At 56.9% G+C, this 12,908-nt stretch overlaps 1 protein-coding gene across 2 annotated transcripts in view; it reads left to right on the top strand.

The window, feature by feature from the left end:
- PDE9A (phosphodiesterase 9A) overlaps nucleotides 1–12,908 on the top strand; it is an 87,396-nt gene that overhangs the window by 59,121 nt on the left and 15,367 nt on the right. For both annotated transcript variants that reach the window (XM_081085724.1, XM_081085725.1), the window contains 3 exons: nucleotides 2,784–2,868; nucleotides 9,094–9,175; nucleotides 10,696–10,770. In XM_081085724.1, the coding sequence (XP_080941850.1) occupies nucleotides 2,784–2,868; nucleotides 9,094–9,175; nucleotides 10,696–10,770 (242 nt within the window). The remainder of the gene's footprint in view (nucleotides 1–2,783; nucleotides 2,869–9,093; nucleotides 9,176–10,695; nucleotides 10,771–12,908) is intronic.

Consider the following 12,908-nt stretch of genomic DNA (forward strand, 5'->3'; position numbering starts at 1 on the left):
CCTGCCAGCTGAGTCCCCAAAGCCAGTGTCCCTCTTAGAAAATCATCCTTAAAGGTTCTCTCTCACAGTGGCCTGTGACCTCCCAACGGAGCACATCCACAGTCGGCATGAGGACAGCCAGGGGCCAGGCGTGCTCATCCTGTGCATCCGCCTGCCCGGCCGGGCCTGGTGAGGGAGAATAAGCCGAGTGCTGGGGATGCTGGGGGTGCTGGGCGCCTCCGCTTTAGTTTGAGTTTCTGGTCTGTGCCCACCTGTGTTTAAAGTTCGAGATGGACGCATGGGGCCGCATGTATGAAACTGATGTGCAATCTCAACTGGAGGCTCCCCCGAGTCTGTGTAGGACTCTTCACCGGGGAGGCCCCAGCTCCTCCAGGGGCCTTCTCCCTCCTCAGGCAGGGGCAGGCAGGGCTGGGAGGGGTCCAGGAGGTGGGCTGTGCAGTCTTCCAAAGGCATCCTGGTATCTGGGGAAGGACTGGGAGTCAGGCCCCCGGTCTGCTGGTGCCTGGCCGGCCTCACGCTCTGTGACCGTCCCAGTCCACGTTCAGCTCTTTAATCCAAACGTGGGGCGAGTGGGCTGAGATGATGTTATTCTCTTCCATTGATTAATGCACGACTTTTGCCATCTTGTGACTCACTATCAATTTCCGTGGCAACCAGGCTCTTCCTTCGTAAAGGTAATTGCCATGAATCGGCAGGATTCAAAGGAGTGATATTATACTGTGTGGCCCGAAAGGCTTAACTTTAACATCACCCCCAATACGTGGCCAGGGACTCTGATCTGCGTCCGCTCCCATATGGATGCTGGGAGGCGGCTGCTATTGACGATGGGAGAAAAGCAAGTGAGAAAACAGAACAAGTAGCATGGTCCTAAGTTTGTCTTTTTAAAATGAAGAGTAGATAGATAGTTAGAATGCAAGGGGGCTGAGAGGGAGGGGGAGAAATGCCAATATGTTTAATATGAAATGGGTTGTTTTTTGCCCCAGTAAGACCGTCAATAGAATTTAAAATATTTTTTGAGATGCTCCGTATTTCCTGGTTTCCACAATTACCACCTGTTATTTTGTATAAAACGATGGTTGAAGCATAATGAGTGTAACCATGGTCCCTGGCTGGCCGGGTGCAGCGCCCCCACAGGCTCTACACGCAGGCTCATCTCCTCCCCACGGCGCCCCTGTCCAAGTGCAAACCATGAGGGTGTGTACTGATGTGTCTTTTCTTGGAAGAGGTCCCGTGGCTTTCACTGACTTCCTACCCAGCCCTGTGATGCAAGGAAGAGCTAAGAACACCCCACGCCACGAGGAAGGGTGTGTGCGCTTAGTGAGTGAGCAGAAACACACCCCACGGCAGCCCATCTGGCCTCAGCCGGCCACCTCGCTGGTTCCATCCACTGGCATTTAAGGCCCCCGACTTCGGTCCCATGTCCTGGTTGAGGCGGGAGAGAGTCCCAGGCATAGCCCAGAAGCAAGGCACCGGGATCAGATTTGAGTATCAGATCCTCCAGATTCCGGTCACGTTGGGCAGAAGGAAGCAGTGTTTTCACACAGCCTTGCCCCCATCTGGCCCCCGAGCCTGGGCATCTTTGGAAAGCCTGCCCAGGGAGGGGATGGTCCCAGCCCGGCTGCCCTGGCACCGCCCTTGGAGAGGCCCCCGAACGCGTGCTCTAGAGCCCAGCACTTCCTGGGGGGGGAGGAACTGCGAAGGCAGAGCGCCTGTGTTTTCCTCGGAAATCGGAAATCACAGCGCTTGACTTTTAGCCACATTCAGAGCTGCTCTTGATGAAAAGGGGAATAGAGTGTCTGTGGCCACGTCGTTTTGCATAAAAATTGAGGTGTGATTACAAAGTCTTTTCATTTCTTGTAACCGACTCTAATCAAAAAGCCTCTTCAAAGCTGCCTGCCTCCGGCAGCCAGCAACCATTCTGCCGGAGTGAACGGCTGGATGTTGAACGCAGCTCACTTTTTTATTTCAGAGACAAAGCGAGAGAGAGAGAGAGAGAGAGAGAGAGAGAAAGGCATCAATGATGAGAGAGAATCACTGATCGGCTGCCTCCTGCATGGCCCCCACCAGGGATTGAGCCCACAACCCGCGCATGTGCCTTGACCTCCTGGTTCATAGGTCAACACTCAACCACTGAGCCACACCGGCTGGGTTTGCCCCCAGCTCACTCTTAGATGAAAACTGCATCCTGGCTTTTCGGGCTCACCTGTGCCAGGGGACTCCAGCAATGTCGTCCCGCCCAGGCCTGTCCATCCTGAACGCTGCCTGTTCATTTCTCACCCGTTTCCGGCCCTCCTGGTGAACTGCTCCCGGGAGGACCTTAGTGCAAAGCTTTAACCTTAATGAAATGTGAACCCTTGCTGGGAAGGCTGTGTTCTTGCCCATTGAGTCCATTGCATTTTAATGTCCTGGGGCAATGCCCCCCCCCCCATTTCTTTTCTTCTGGATAAGAGACTTCTTTGTCCTATGTCCTCAACTCATGCTTAGGGGTCTGGAGAGAGAAACTAGAAGTGGGTGCAAGAAAAGTCAAGATTCAGGGAGCAGGGAGAAGGACTTCATCCTGTAGAAACCCACAGATGAAGGGGACAGCCCACACTTGGCCACGGGATAGGCCTACAGTCAGTTGTGGCTGAGCCGAGTGTAGGCGGAGGGACCGACCGGAACGTCGGCAGCCTGAGCAGGAGTGGGAACCACTGTGCTGAGTCAGGCGGCGGCCCCCACTGAGCAGCCTTGCGAGAGCCTCTCTGTGTATCCATGGTAACCCCCTTGTTTCTCTTTGCCACCAGTGGAAGGACTGAAAGTGGTGGAGATTGAGAAATGCAAGAGTGACATTAAAAAGATGAGGGAGGAACTGGCAGCCAGAAGCAACAGGTAAGGTCTGCGCCGGGTGCTGGGTGAACAGCGGGGCGGGGTGCTCTGAATGGGCGAAGGCAGGGAGCCTCTGGCCTTCGCTTTCCCAGAAGCACAGCTGGGGCGCCCGATCCAGCTCTGGCTGTTGGAGGCAGCCCTGCTCCTCGCGGGATTTGCTCTTCAACCGCAGCGCTTTCTGCTCAAAACAGCGCTGGTGGCCTGGGGGCTGGAGGCTGAGTGCGCATCCAGGGGCATCAGCCTCCAGATCAGTGTTAGGATTAACTTACCAGATTGAAAGAAGTTAGCTCTAGTGCAGCCGTGGGCAAACTACGGCCCGCAGGCCGGATCCGGCCCGTTTGAAATGAATAAAACTAAAAAGAAAAAGGCCGTGCCCTTTTATGTAATGATATTTACCTTGAATTTATATTAGTTCACACAAACACTCCATCCATGCTTTTGTTCTGGCCCTCCGGTCCAGTTTAAGAACCCATTGTGGCCCTCGAGTCAAGAAGTTTGCCCGCCCCTGGGCTCGTGTTTTAAGAACGGGAACAGTAAGAAGAAAAGGCTCTTGGCTTCCAGGGGACAAGTGTCCTGGTGCCCCAGAGGTCCCTCCTGGGCGGAGGTCCCCATTGTGCAGAGCGATGGGTCAGGGAGAAAGGCCCCCAGCTGTCCTGGGCTCAGAGTCCCGTGTCCTGCCGAACAAGGGGTCCATCCCCACGTGCCCCTGTGGAGCCGAAATTTGTGAGCAAAGACCCCAGTCTTCGTTACGCCCCCTTGAAAGTGGGTTTTTCGTACAATAGGACCCTCTCCCGGAACCGTAGTCACGGCAGATGCTCATGTTTAGGGCAGAGATGCTCGCGCTATGAGCACTTACTGGGTGGGCTGTGGAGGGCTCTGCTCCCAGGGACCAGCCTGCTCTGCTGGATTCTCTTCCCGCCCTGGAGACCGAGTGGTGATACCGTGGCCGCACCCCCAGCCACCACACGGCTAAGTGCTGCGGAGGTGACAGGAGGGCCTGGCGGGATTTCATGGGGACTAATGCACCCAAGGGCAGCCCTGCCTGTGTGCCAGCTTCTTACAAACAGTCACCTGATGGTTTGGAAGTCTCTCCCTGTTTTAAAACGCTGAGTGCAGCCTGCTTACCAGAGGGGAGGGGGCTGTGTTAAAGGGTCGTCCAGGGGCAGGAGGTGAAGGGGTCCCGGATCTTCGCGCTCAGTCCATCAGAGTCTGGCGGCGCTGGCGGCCTCAGGTGGGCTTGGGAGTAGCCTGACAGCTCAGAGCCCTGTTGGCATGTGTCCTACAGGGACCAGGTCACCTTTATGTCCTGCTGACGTGGCAGCTCCTTTGGATTTCAGGCTGTCTTCTCCCATTTGATCTGGGGAGTTAGGGCAGAGGAGTTTGTGACCACAGGAAACGGAGAATAATTCATCCTCACCTCCCTGTAGTGGGAGGGAGCTCCTTAGGGGACAGGAGGCGTCCTCCGTGTGACAAGTAACAGTCCTGGAGTTGCTCAGGGCTGGGCCCCCGGGGCTGGGACCTGGTGTGGCAGCTGAAGGACGCTCAGACCTGACCTGACCCTTGTCACGGTGTCACCCTGGCTCAGGACTTCCATGGCTCAGCCTAGCCCTCCGGCTGTCCGTGTGCCCCAGCCGCCACACACCGGACCTCCATCCGGTGGCCAGTCCTACTGCCCAATGGCCTAGGCCCTGTTGGTTATGCTTAGCCGCATCCCCTCTCCGACGGGCCTCAGACTGGCTGCCATGGCCAAGCGCCACATCCATTGTGGCAAGAGGACGGTAGCCCAGTGTGGTGCCACCTGGCACAGCTGCCCTCTGCCCAGGGCCAGGTGGAGCAGGTCACCTTGGAAGGGGATGTGGGTCCAGCACAGGTGGCCTTTCCAGTCACCCAGCAGCATCGGAGGGAAGAGGGCTCAGCTCGAGTTCTGGTCTTTGGCTCTGCTTCTGCCCCTGGTCTGTACAGTGGGCAGGAGAAGCCACTGCCCAGAGGGTGTGTCTCTTGAGCTGGAATGGTGCCCCCTTGGTTCCTTCCCACCTCTGTGGGCATCACTTACCCACAAACAGCTTTGTCCGCGGAGCCCACAGAGCACTAGACATCTGTGGCCTCTTGTCCCTTCTCCCATGACCTAATGCCACCTGCTCAAAGTGCCAAGGCAGATCCTGAGCCCAGCCTCGCGGGTCTCACCCCTGCCAGGGCCCAGCACCCTCGTTCCTCCACCTCCCGCCCGCCCTCGGTAGAAGCAAGGTGGGACAGGAAAGGTGTGCCGCTCACGGTGGGCTTTCTGGCCTGCGGGTCAGATTGCAGGAGAAAGAACAGGATGTTGTCCAAGTTGTATGAGTTTCCTGTGGCTGCTATAACAAAATACCACAAACTGGAGGGCTTAAAACAATAGAAATGTATCCTGTCGTAGTTCTAGAGGCCAGAGGTCTGACATCAAAGTGTCAGTATGGCCACGCTCCCCTGCAGGCTCTGTCCCAGGCCTCTCCCAGCCCTGGCGGTGCCGGCAATCCCCGGGGTTACCTGGACTGTAGTGACATTACTCCTGTCTCTATCTTCACATGGGTCAGGGAGAAAGGCCCCCAGCTGTGCCTGTGTCCAATGTTCCCTTTTTAAAAGGACTCCAGTCCTAGTGAATTAGAGCCCACCCTGCTCCCATTGGCCGTGTTAGCTGAGCACATCGGTAACGACCCTGTGTCCAAATGAAGGCACACGGTCCCCGAGCTAGGACTTTAACATGTGACCTTTGGGGGATACAACTCAACCCACACACACCACAGGGGGAAAATACACCTGATTTCAGAGCCCGTGAGAGGAAGCCAGCCTGGGGCCCAGAGACAAGATGTCACCTGCAGGCCCCGCTCTGGGGCAGGGCGGGCTGAGCTGAGGTGTGGTGAGCGCTGGGGCTCACCCCAGTAAGGCACCGCCCCCCAGAGAAGCACATTCTAGAACTCACAGCTCCATAATCCAAAGAGAAGACGTCCAGTGTCCTGGGCTCCAGATTTTCTCAGCAGTTTCACAGCAGCCCACAGAGGCAAGAGACAAGAGGAGGTAAAAGTGACTCCTCCGTCAAAGACAGGTGGGGGCAGGGGGCGGATCTCAAATGTCACAACACACTTAGAACAGAGTCCGTGTCCTGGGCTCAGGTCGAGTCCTCAGCAGCATCACCCCCAACCCCCACCCCCCAGGCCGGGCCCAGGAGCTCACAGCCCGTTCTGTGCCGGAGAGAACAGCCTTCCCTTTTCTTTCTGGGAAACAGACGGAGGAGTGGAACAGGCCGTGGCTTGCGGTCTCTCCTGTCCCTGTTGGCGGCAGGGTTCCATTTTTATCAGCAGGGGTGTCATTTCAGCGTCCCTGGGACCCGGCCTGTTAAGTGGGACCCCCCTGCAGTGCTAGGGGAGAAACTGCACCTCTGAGTAGCTCTTCCCCTGATGTCAACCCTGCCCTGCCTCTCTGGGGGGCGCGGAGAGGACAAAGGCACCTGCTGGGCGAGCCCCACTCTGTCCCCACGAACCAAAGGCTAATGAGCCTGAAGTGCCGACCCAGGTCCACCCACACAGCACCCCGACAGGGCCTCGGGGCCAGGTCTGCACGCACCAGACCTCCTTTCCTCTCGGGGAGCAGCAGACGGCAGCCAGGTCACCACTGTGAGCCAGGGCAGGCTCACAGACACCCCCAGAATAGGCCGCCCTCCCCGGAGGCACACACCTTGGGGTTTCTCTTTTTCCCCCCACGAGGAAAGCGGCCCAGTGGCCTGCTGGAATTTAGGCCCCAGGGTGGAGCTTGCTGGTTGACTCGGGGCGGGGGAGGGCTGCAGGAGCATGAGTGGCATCTGAGGGCTCTGGGGTCTGTAATCTCAACTTCATCTCCAACAAATGGCCTTGACCAATGGTGTGAGCCCCAGGGGAGTGGAGGCTGAGAGCCCAGGAAATGAAAAGAAAAACACACTCCAAATAGAATGAAAAGGAAAGGCACCATGCCAGCTGCTCTGTCAGCTGGAGGATGCTGGTTCCCATGGCAACTGGGTGCAGAGGGAGCAGGCAGGGCCGCCTGGTGAGGTGGAGAGGCCCTGGCACAAGTTGCCAGGCACCCAGCAGACACTGCCCATGCTGGGATTTTTGAGGAAGCATCTGGATTCCAGCTGTCCAGACCTCTTGCCACAGCCCTCCTGGCAAATGCACAGGACTCACCTACACAGCATGTGCATGGGTATTTATAGAAAAGGGGGTAAAAGCAGAAAAAAGGTCATGATAACGTTATCTCTTTTCTTAAGTGCACAGACCAAGTTCAGCGCTGCTCGGGAATGTGCAAATGGCATTTCTCCTTCGCGGGGTGACATGGAAATCATGTGGTTGGGGCCTTCCATTGGTTCACTTCGTTACTCTTTTGTTACACCCCCTTCACGCAGGAAGCTGTCACGGCGACTCTGATTGCTCCTGTTAGCGTAGAGTTGAGGGGAGGAGTAGCAGCATGCCAGGAAAATAGTACCGAGGGCTCCTTTTTCAGAAAGAAAATAGCTTGATTATCCTGAGTGTGCAAGCAGCACAGCCTCCTTGTAAAGCCGTCAGACTAACCTGATGTGGGGGTGAATCGCCAAAATGGCAGCAGCCACAAGGCCCCCAATTCACATGCGGACACTGATAACCCATAAGTTTTTTGGGTTTTTTTGCATATAAAACAACAACTAAGAAATACTATGTTTAATTTTTTCACACGCGGCATTGTGAGAGAGAAATAGGCCAGGCCAGATTTAACCCACATGTGGCTCACCCCTTCTTCCACAGGGCGCAGCGCCGGCTCGCTGTCCACCCGCCGTGAGCGTGTTTGCTTGCGCCTGGGAGAGTATTTCCGCACTCCGGTTCAGTACATGCTGTGGGCCACGCTTCCTTTCCACCCAGACTTTCCTCGCCTCACATCGCTTTCTCAGTTATCTTAACGATCACTCCGTACCAAAATGGCTTCAATTAGTTCCCATTGGGGCCATTTAAGTCACTTCTCGTTCGGTTCGGTGTTTTTTACAACAGATAAGCGGCGATGAATACCTTTGTGCACAGAGCTGTTTGCTTGTGCCTAATTCTTCTCTTAAGGTGAATCCCCCAGAGTAGACATTCGAGCTGAAAGGGTGTGCATTTCTTCATGGCTCTTACTGTACGGCCGCCAACGGCTCCCACAAACCGCACGAGCTGCTGCGGCACGGTGATGTGCTGGCTCCCGCCCACCGGCCTGAGAACCTCAGACAGAGGGGTGCAGACACCCCCACTCCCTGTGCTCCCCGTCAGCGGGAGGATGGAGAGCACGTTTACATACAAGAAAGTTAAGGTCCCCAGGTGGGGAGGGGGTCACGGAGCGGCCAGATCTCCTGGCGTGGCCCTCCACGTCCAGCCCCCGGGTACGACCCCAGGGGCCAGCACACTCTCCCCGATACCGGAGGGTGGCTTTCTACCCAGATCACACCTGGCTCCTTTCCTTCTGTTCTTATGTGGGACACCTTGACATTGAGTAATGACGAAGACCGAGCCAGGTAGCAGATCCGCCTGTCAGCACACATGTGATGGGAAAATTGGGGGCACCCTGAAGTCGTCTTGGGGGCCGGACTGATAGCGTGCAGTGCGGCCACACCCCCGGGCACCGGAGAAGGGCTTGCTTGTAACAAGACCGGGCTCTGTGAAGCCACACCAACAGGTGTGTGGTGCGTTAGGTGAAAACAGCGACCGAGGAGTACGTTGGTACAATCCCACCTTTGTGTGAAAGCACGGGGCTGTCCGTGTGTGTCCAGGCCCGGGATGTTCCGGAAGAATACAACACACCGCAGCAGGGATTCCCAGGGTGTTCGACTTAAGAGGAAAGGAGGGGGTGACGTAGGAACTTCGATTATTTTTTTTTATTTTACTTCTGTGTTGGTTGAATTTTGTGGAAGGAACGCGCTTTGCTTTCGTCATTTTAAAAAGTTTTTAGGAGCTTATCTGTAATGAAGACCCATGTTTCCAAGAGCCCACTGTACCTGCGGAGGCCCAGCAGGGGCCCTGGGGGTCAGTGATGAGGCGTCTCTGGCTTTATGACTTATCCTCCCACAACAGATACGACCAAGGGCGTCTGTAGGGTTTGCTCTGGGCTTGGCATGGGGTTTGCAGTTTGTTTTGCTCTGAGGAGGTGCCCACAGTCCCTGCCCACGTGAACACCCAGACTGAAGCAACGGCGCCAGAACTAATCTTTGCTTCCTTCCCCCCGTAGGACCAGCTGCCCCTGTAAGTACAGTTTTTTGGATAACAACAAGAAGTTGACACCTCAACGCGATGTCCCCACTTATCCCAAGGTAAGATGAAATTCTGCCTCTGAAGATAGAGCATCTGTGTCCACAGCCCCAGGCACAGGCCCCGCCCTTGGCCACCCTGGCCTCCTGGCCGCCCAATGTCTGCACATTTGCAGAAACAGCTCCTGCTGTGGCCATGGCCTGCGGGACGCGCCTGTTCTTCTTAAGCAGAATAGTTTTCTCTTTGACGTTTGTTTAGCCAAATTGGTCCCAGACCATAGCTTACTGTGGCGGGAGGTAAGGGCTAAATTTCTAAGTAAATTTCTTAAAATCTGCTCTCTGGGATCTTCTGTCCCTGAACAATACACTGTTATTATGAGAAGTTTTGCTTTTCAGTCACAAAAGATTTCTCAGTTACCAGAGACCCCGGGCCCTTGTGAAAGCAGCAGGGCCCCGGGAATTGGGGAGGGGGGTCCTCAGGATGGCGGTCACCATCTCAGCAGAGCCCTCAGCTGGTGAGTGAACGAGCCCCCGGCCCAGCTGACCTTCAACGCCCTCTTGAGCTGATATTGGGGCTCCCGCTTGCTCACAGGGGCCAGGGGCCTGCAGGTTGTCCGTGGTTTGTTTGTTTTTGTTTTTTAATCTGTTTTGATTGATTTCAGAAAGAGGAAGGGAGAGGGAGAGAGAGATAGAGACACCAATGATGGGAAAGAATCATTGATCGGCTGCTTCCTGCACGCCCCCTACTGGTGGTGGAGCCCACAACCCAGGCATATGCCCTGACTGGGAATCAAACCGTGACCTCCTGGTTCTTGGGTCGACATTCAACCCCTGAGCCACGCCAACCAGGCTTGTCCAGGGTTTTCAGATGGACACCGGCGTCTCTTCTGTAGGAAAATGTGACCCAGATCTCTCACGTTCCAGCCCCAGGGAGTCATGAGGCCCAGCCTAGGTCCAAAGTACAGGGTCTCAGTGCTCCACTGCGGTTCCTTAAAAAAAAAAAACCGAAACCCCACGACCCTTGGGGAACACGATATCTAATCCCAAAACACCATGACTGGCTGACGTCTAAAATCGCAGTCCCTGTTTCCTGTGACGATTTAACTCTGACTCGTGTCCTGGAGGCCCTCAGCCCACAGCTAAACCAGATGGGCTCCCGCAAAAAGCAAACCCAAACCCACTTCTGAGCCAGTATTTGGACTTGCACCAAGCAATTTTCCCCGCGACTTCACTTTGCTTCTTCACGTCAAGTTTATTGAGATGTTACTTACGTGCAGTGAGTCGCATTGTATGGTGAATTTTGACAAACTCGTGTAGTCAGGGAACATCCACCACAGTCAAGGGATGGAGCGTCCCCGTCACCCCAGAACGGTCCCTCGCACCCACGTGGGCATGCCGGGCGCTCTGGCCCTGCCTCGGGGTGGGATTCCCGTCCCTGGAGTTTGCCCGCTGCCAGAATTCTTGCAGAATGTGGCCTGCAAGCCTGTACCCGGGTGTCCTTGCGGGACAGAGGAAACGTCCCCGTCCCCCAGAGGTGACGGCGTGGCTCAGCCCAGAGGCTAACGCCCTCCTGTCCTTCCCAGTACCTGCTCTCGCCAGAGACCATAGAGGGCCTGCGCAAGCCGACCTTCGACGTCTGGCTCTGGGAGCCCAACGAGGTGAGTAGGGGAGCCCCCGGGACCGGCGTCGCGGGGACGTGACGGAATGACGGAAGCATCCCCGTCACTCTCCCCCTGGCCTTTCTCCTCTCTGTTCTTTTTGTTGCTTTTTTTCACTTGATTCTCCAGGTTTTAGTTAAACTGACTCTTGATTGGCTCAGGGGGGTCCTGGAGACAGAACTCAGGAAGGGGGTGTCAGACAGAGGAGCAGGCGGTCAAGTGCAGGGGCTTGAACCCTGGGGTGCTGACTGCAGGTGCTCACCCCCAGGGAGCATCGTCGTCGAGAGTCCCCAGGGGCCCTCTGCTGACCCCACAAACACCCTCTCAGCTGCCAGCTGCTGAGAAAACACAAAAAAGGAGCTTTTCTTTGTTCGGTCTAGTTACCTAATCATATCAGTCATACCCGTCTCTTCTGAACCTCAAGAACACAGAAAGTCCCTCATCACAGACATCAGGCCCCCAAAATCTATGGACTCTCCAGCTTTGCAGTAGCGGAGACGCAGAAAGGCTGCCCCCAGCAAGCTGCCCGCCTGGACGAGAGCGGCAGCGGCGACATCCCTGCGAAGGCGGAAAGGGAGGTTCACCAGCGCTGGCCCGCTCCCAGGGCGCTGGGGTCCCCCGAGTGAACCCCGCTTGTGCTTTCATTCCTGCTCCCCCAGCAAAGGGGAAGCCGCAGCAGCACTGACCAGAAACCCGAGATTCACCTCCTCCCGCCGCTGCCAGCCTGAGGGGAGCCCGCCTGTGTGCCAGGGATGGTCCCGAGCAAACACTGGGCCAGATGGCGCACGTGCTCCACCACGTCCAGGCCGCGCGCAGGCCGGGAGCGTGGATATGAGGGAGCAGGAGGCATTTTAGGGGAGCGGCCATCACCTGCCAGACCAGTGCACCGTGAGAAATGGACTGGGCCGGGAGGCCGCGTGGCCTGGAGAAACAAGAGGTGTGACCTCTGGTCTCAATGGCCCAGACCGTGCAGGTCCCTGCTTCCGGCAGGTGAACACGCTCCACTATAGAGACATCGAGAAAAAGCACGGTCCCTGAGTCATTTGTCCTCGGCCACGAGGAGCAAGAGGGGGAGCCTGGCCCCTGATGGCAAAGCACCTGGGTGGGCATCGCTGCCATTTCTGTCTCCTCTGAGCACAGGGACATGTGGCCAGAGAGAGAACACGCCTCCCTGTCCTACAACACGTGGGGTGTATGTGCATGCGGAGTGTACATGCAGGGCCAGCGTGGGAGGAGCCAGACAGCTCCCTGCGGGTGGGCTCGGCCTCTGTGTGGCCACCTGCCGGCCTGGGGCTCCTGCCAGCACATCTCAGTGGTCCAGAGACTTGTGAGGGGCCTGATTCTTCCCGCTGCCTGTGGTGACAACCAGAGGTGCCCAAAGACTGGACCCCCGGCCTCTGGCACATCTGGGGGTGCAATGAATTTTGGACCATGGGCGGCAAAGATGATCAATTAAAGAGTCACAACTGAAAACTGAAATCCCACCTGGCCCCCGAGAAACTGCATCTGGCCACCCACAAAGCACCTCGCACCCCGAGCACGTCAGAGACCCCAGTGGCGATGGTTCACCTCTTCCAGCAGGAGAGATGCTGTGCCCAGCTTCACCCGGCTCCAGCCCAGTGTTCCCCCATCACAGACCAGGAGTCCATGACCTCACACGCTGCTGCCCCCCACAAAGCTGCTGTCAGAGCTCTGGGGGGCCGGGAAGCGCAGCATGGCCGCCTCTACTGAGCACGGGGCTCACAGGCTGGGCCTCCTGGTCACCTCCTGAGTCCTCCACACTCCCCATCGCCCAGCTGTCCGACCAGGACCTGCCACCAGCTTGGGGACAGATGCATGGCCACCTCACTCCTGCTCCAGACACCACACGTGCCTCAGCCATGGCACCAGATGGTTTCATCTGCCGATCATTTCATGCAGCTCCTGGGGGTTGCCTGGAGCGGCGCATGGGCTGGTGGGTGGGGCAAGGGGTGTCTGGGCTGCAGCCCTCAGTCCGGAGGCCCTGCCATGCCTGCGCAGGCACCGGGCAGCTGGAGGATGTGGCAGAGGCAGGGCACAGGTGTGTGGCCCTGGGCAGAGAGGCGCTGGCCGGTGTCAGCTCTGCACCCCCCCGGTGACATCTTCATTGCCCCTGCTTT

The sequence above is a fragment of the Myotis nattereri genome (assembly GCF_964212035.1).
Source record: "Myotis nattereri genome assembly, chromosome: 3".
NCBI lineage: Eukaryota > Metazoa > Chordata > Mammalia > Chiroptera > Vespertilionidae > Myotis > Myotis nattereri.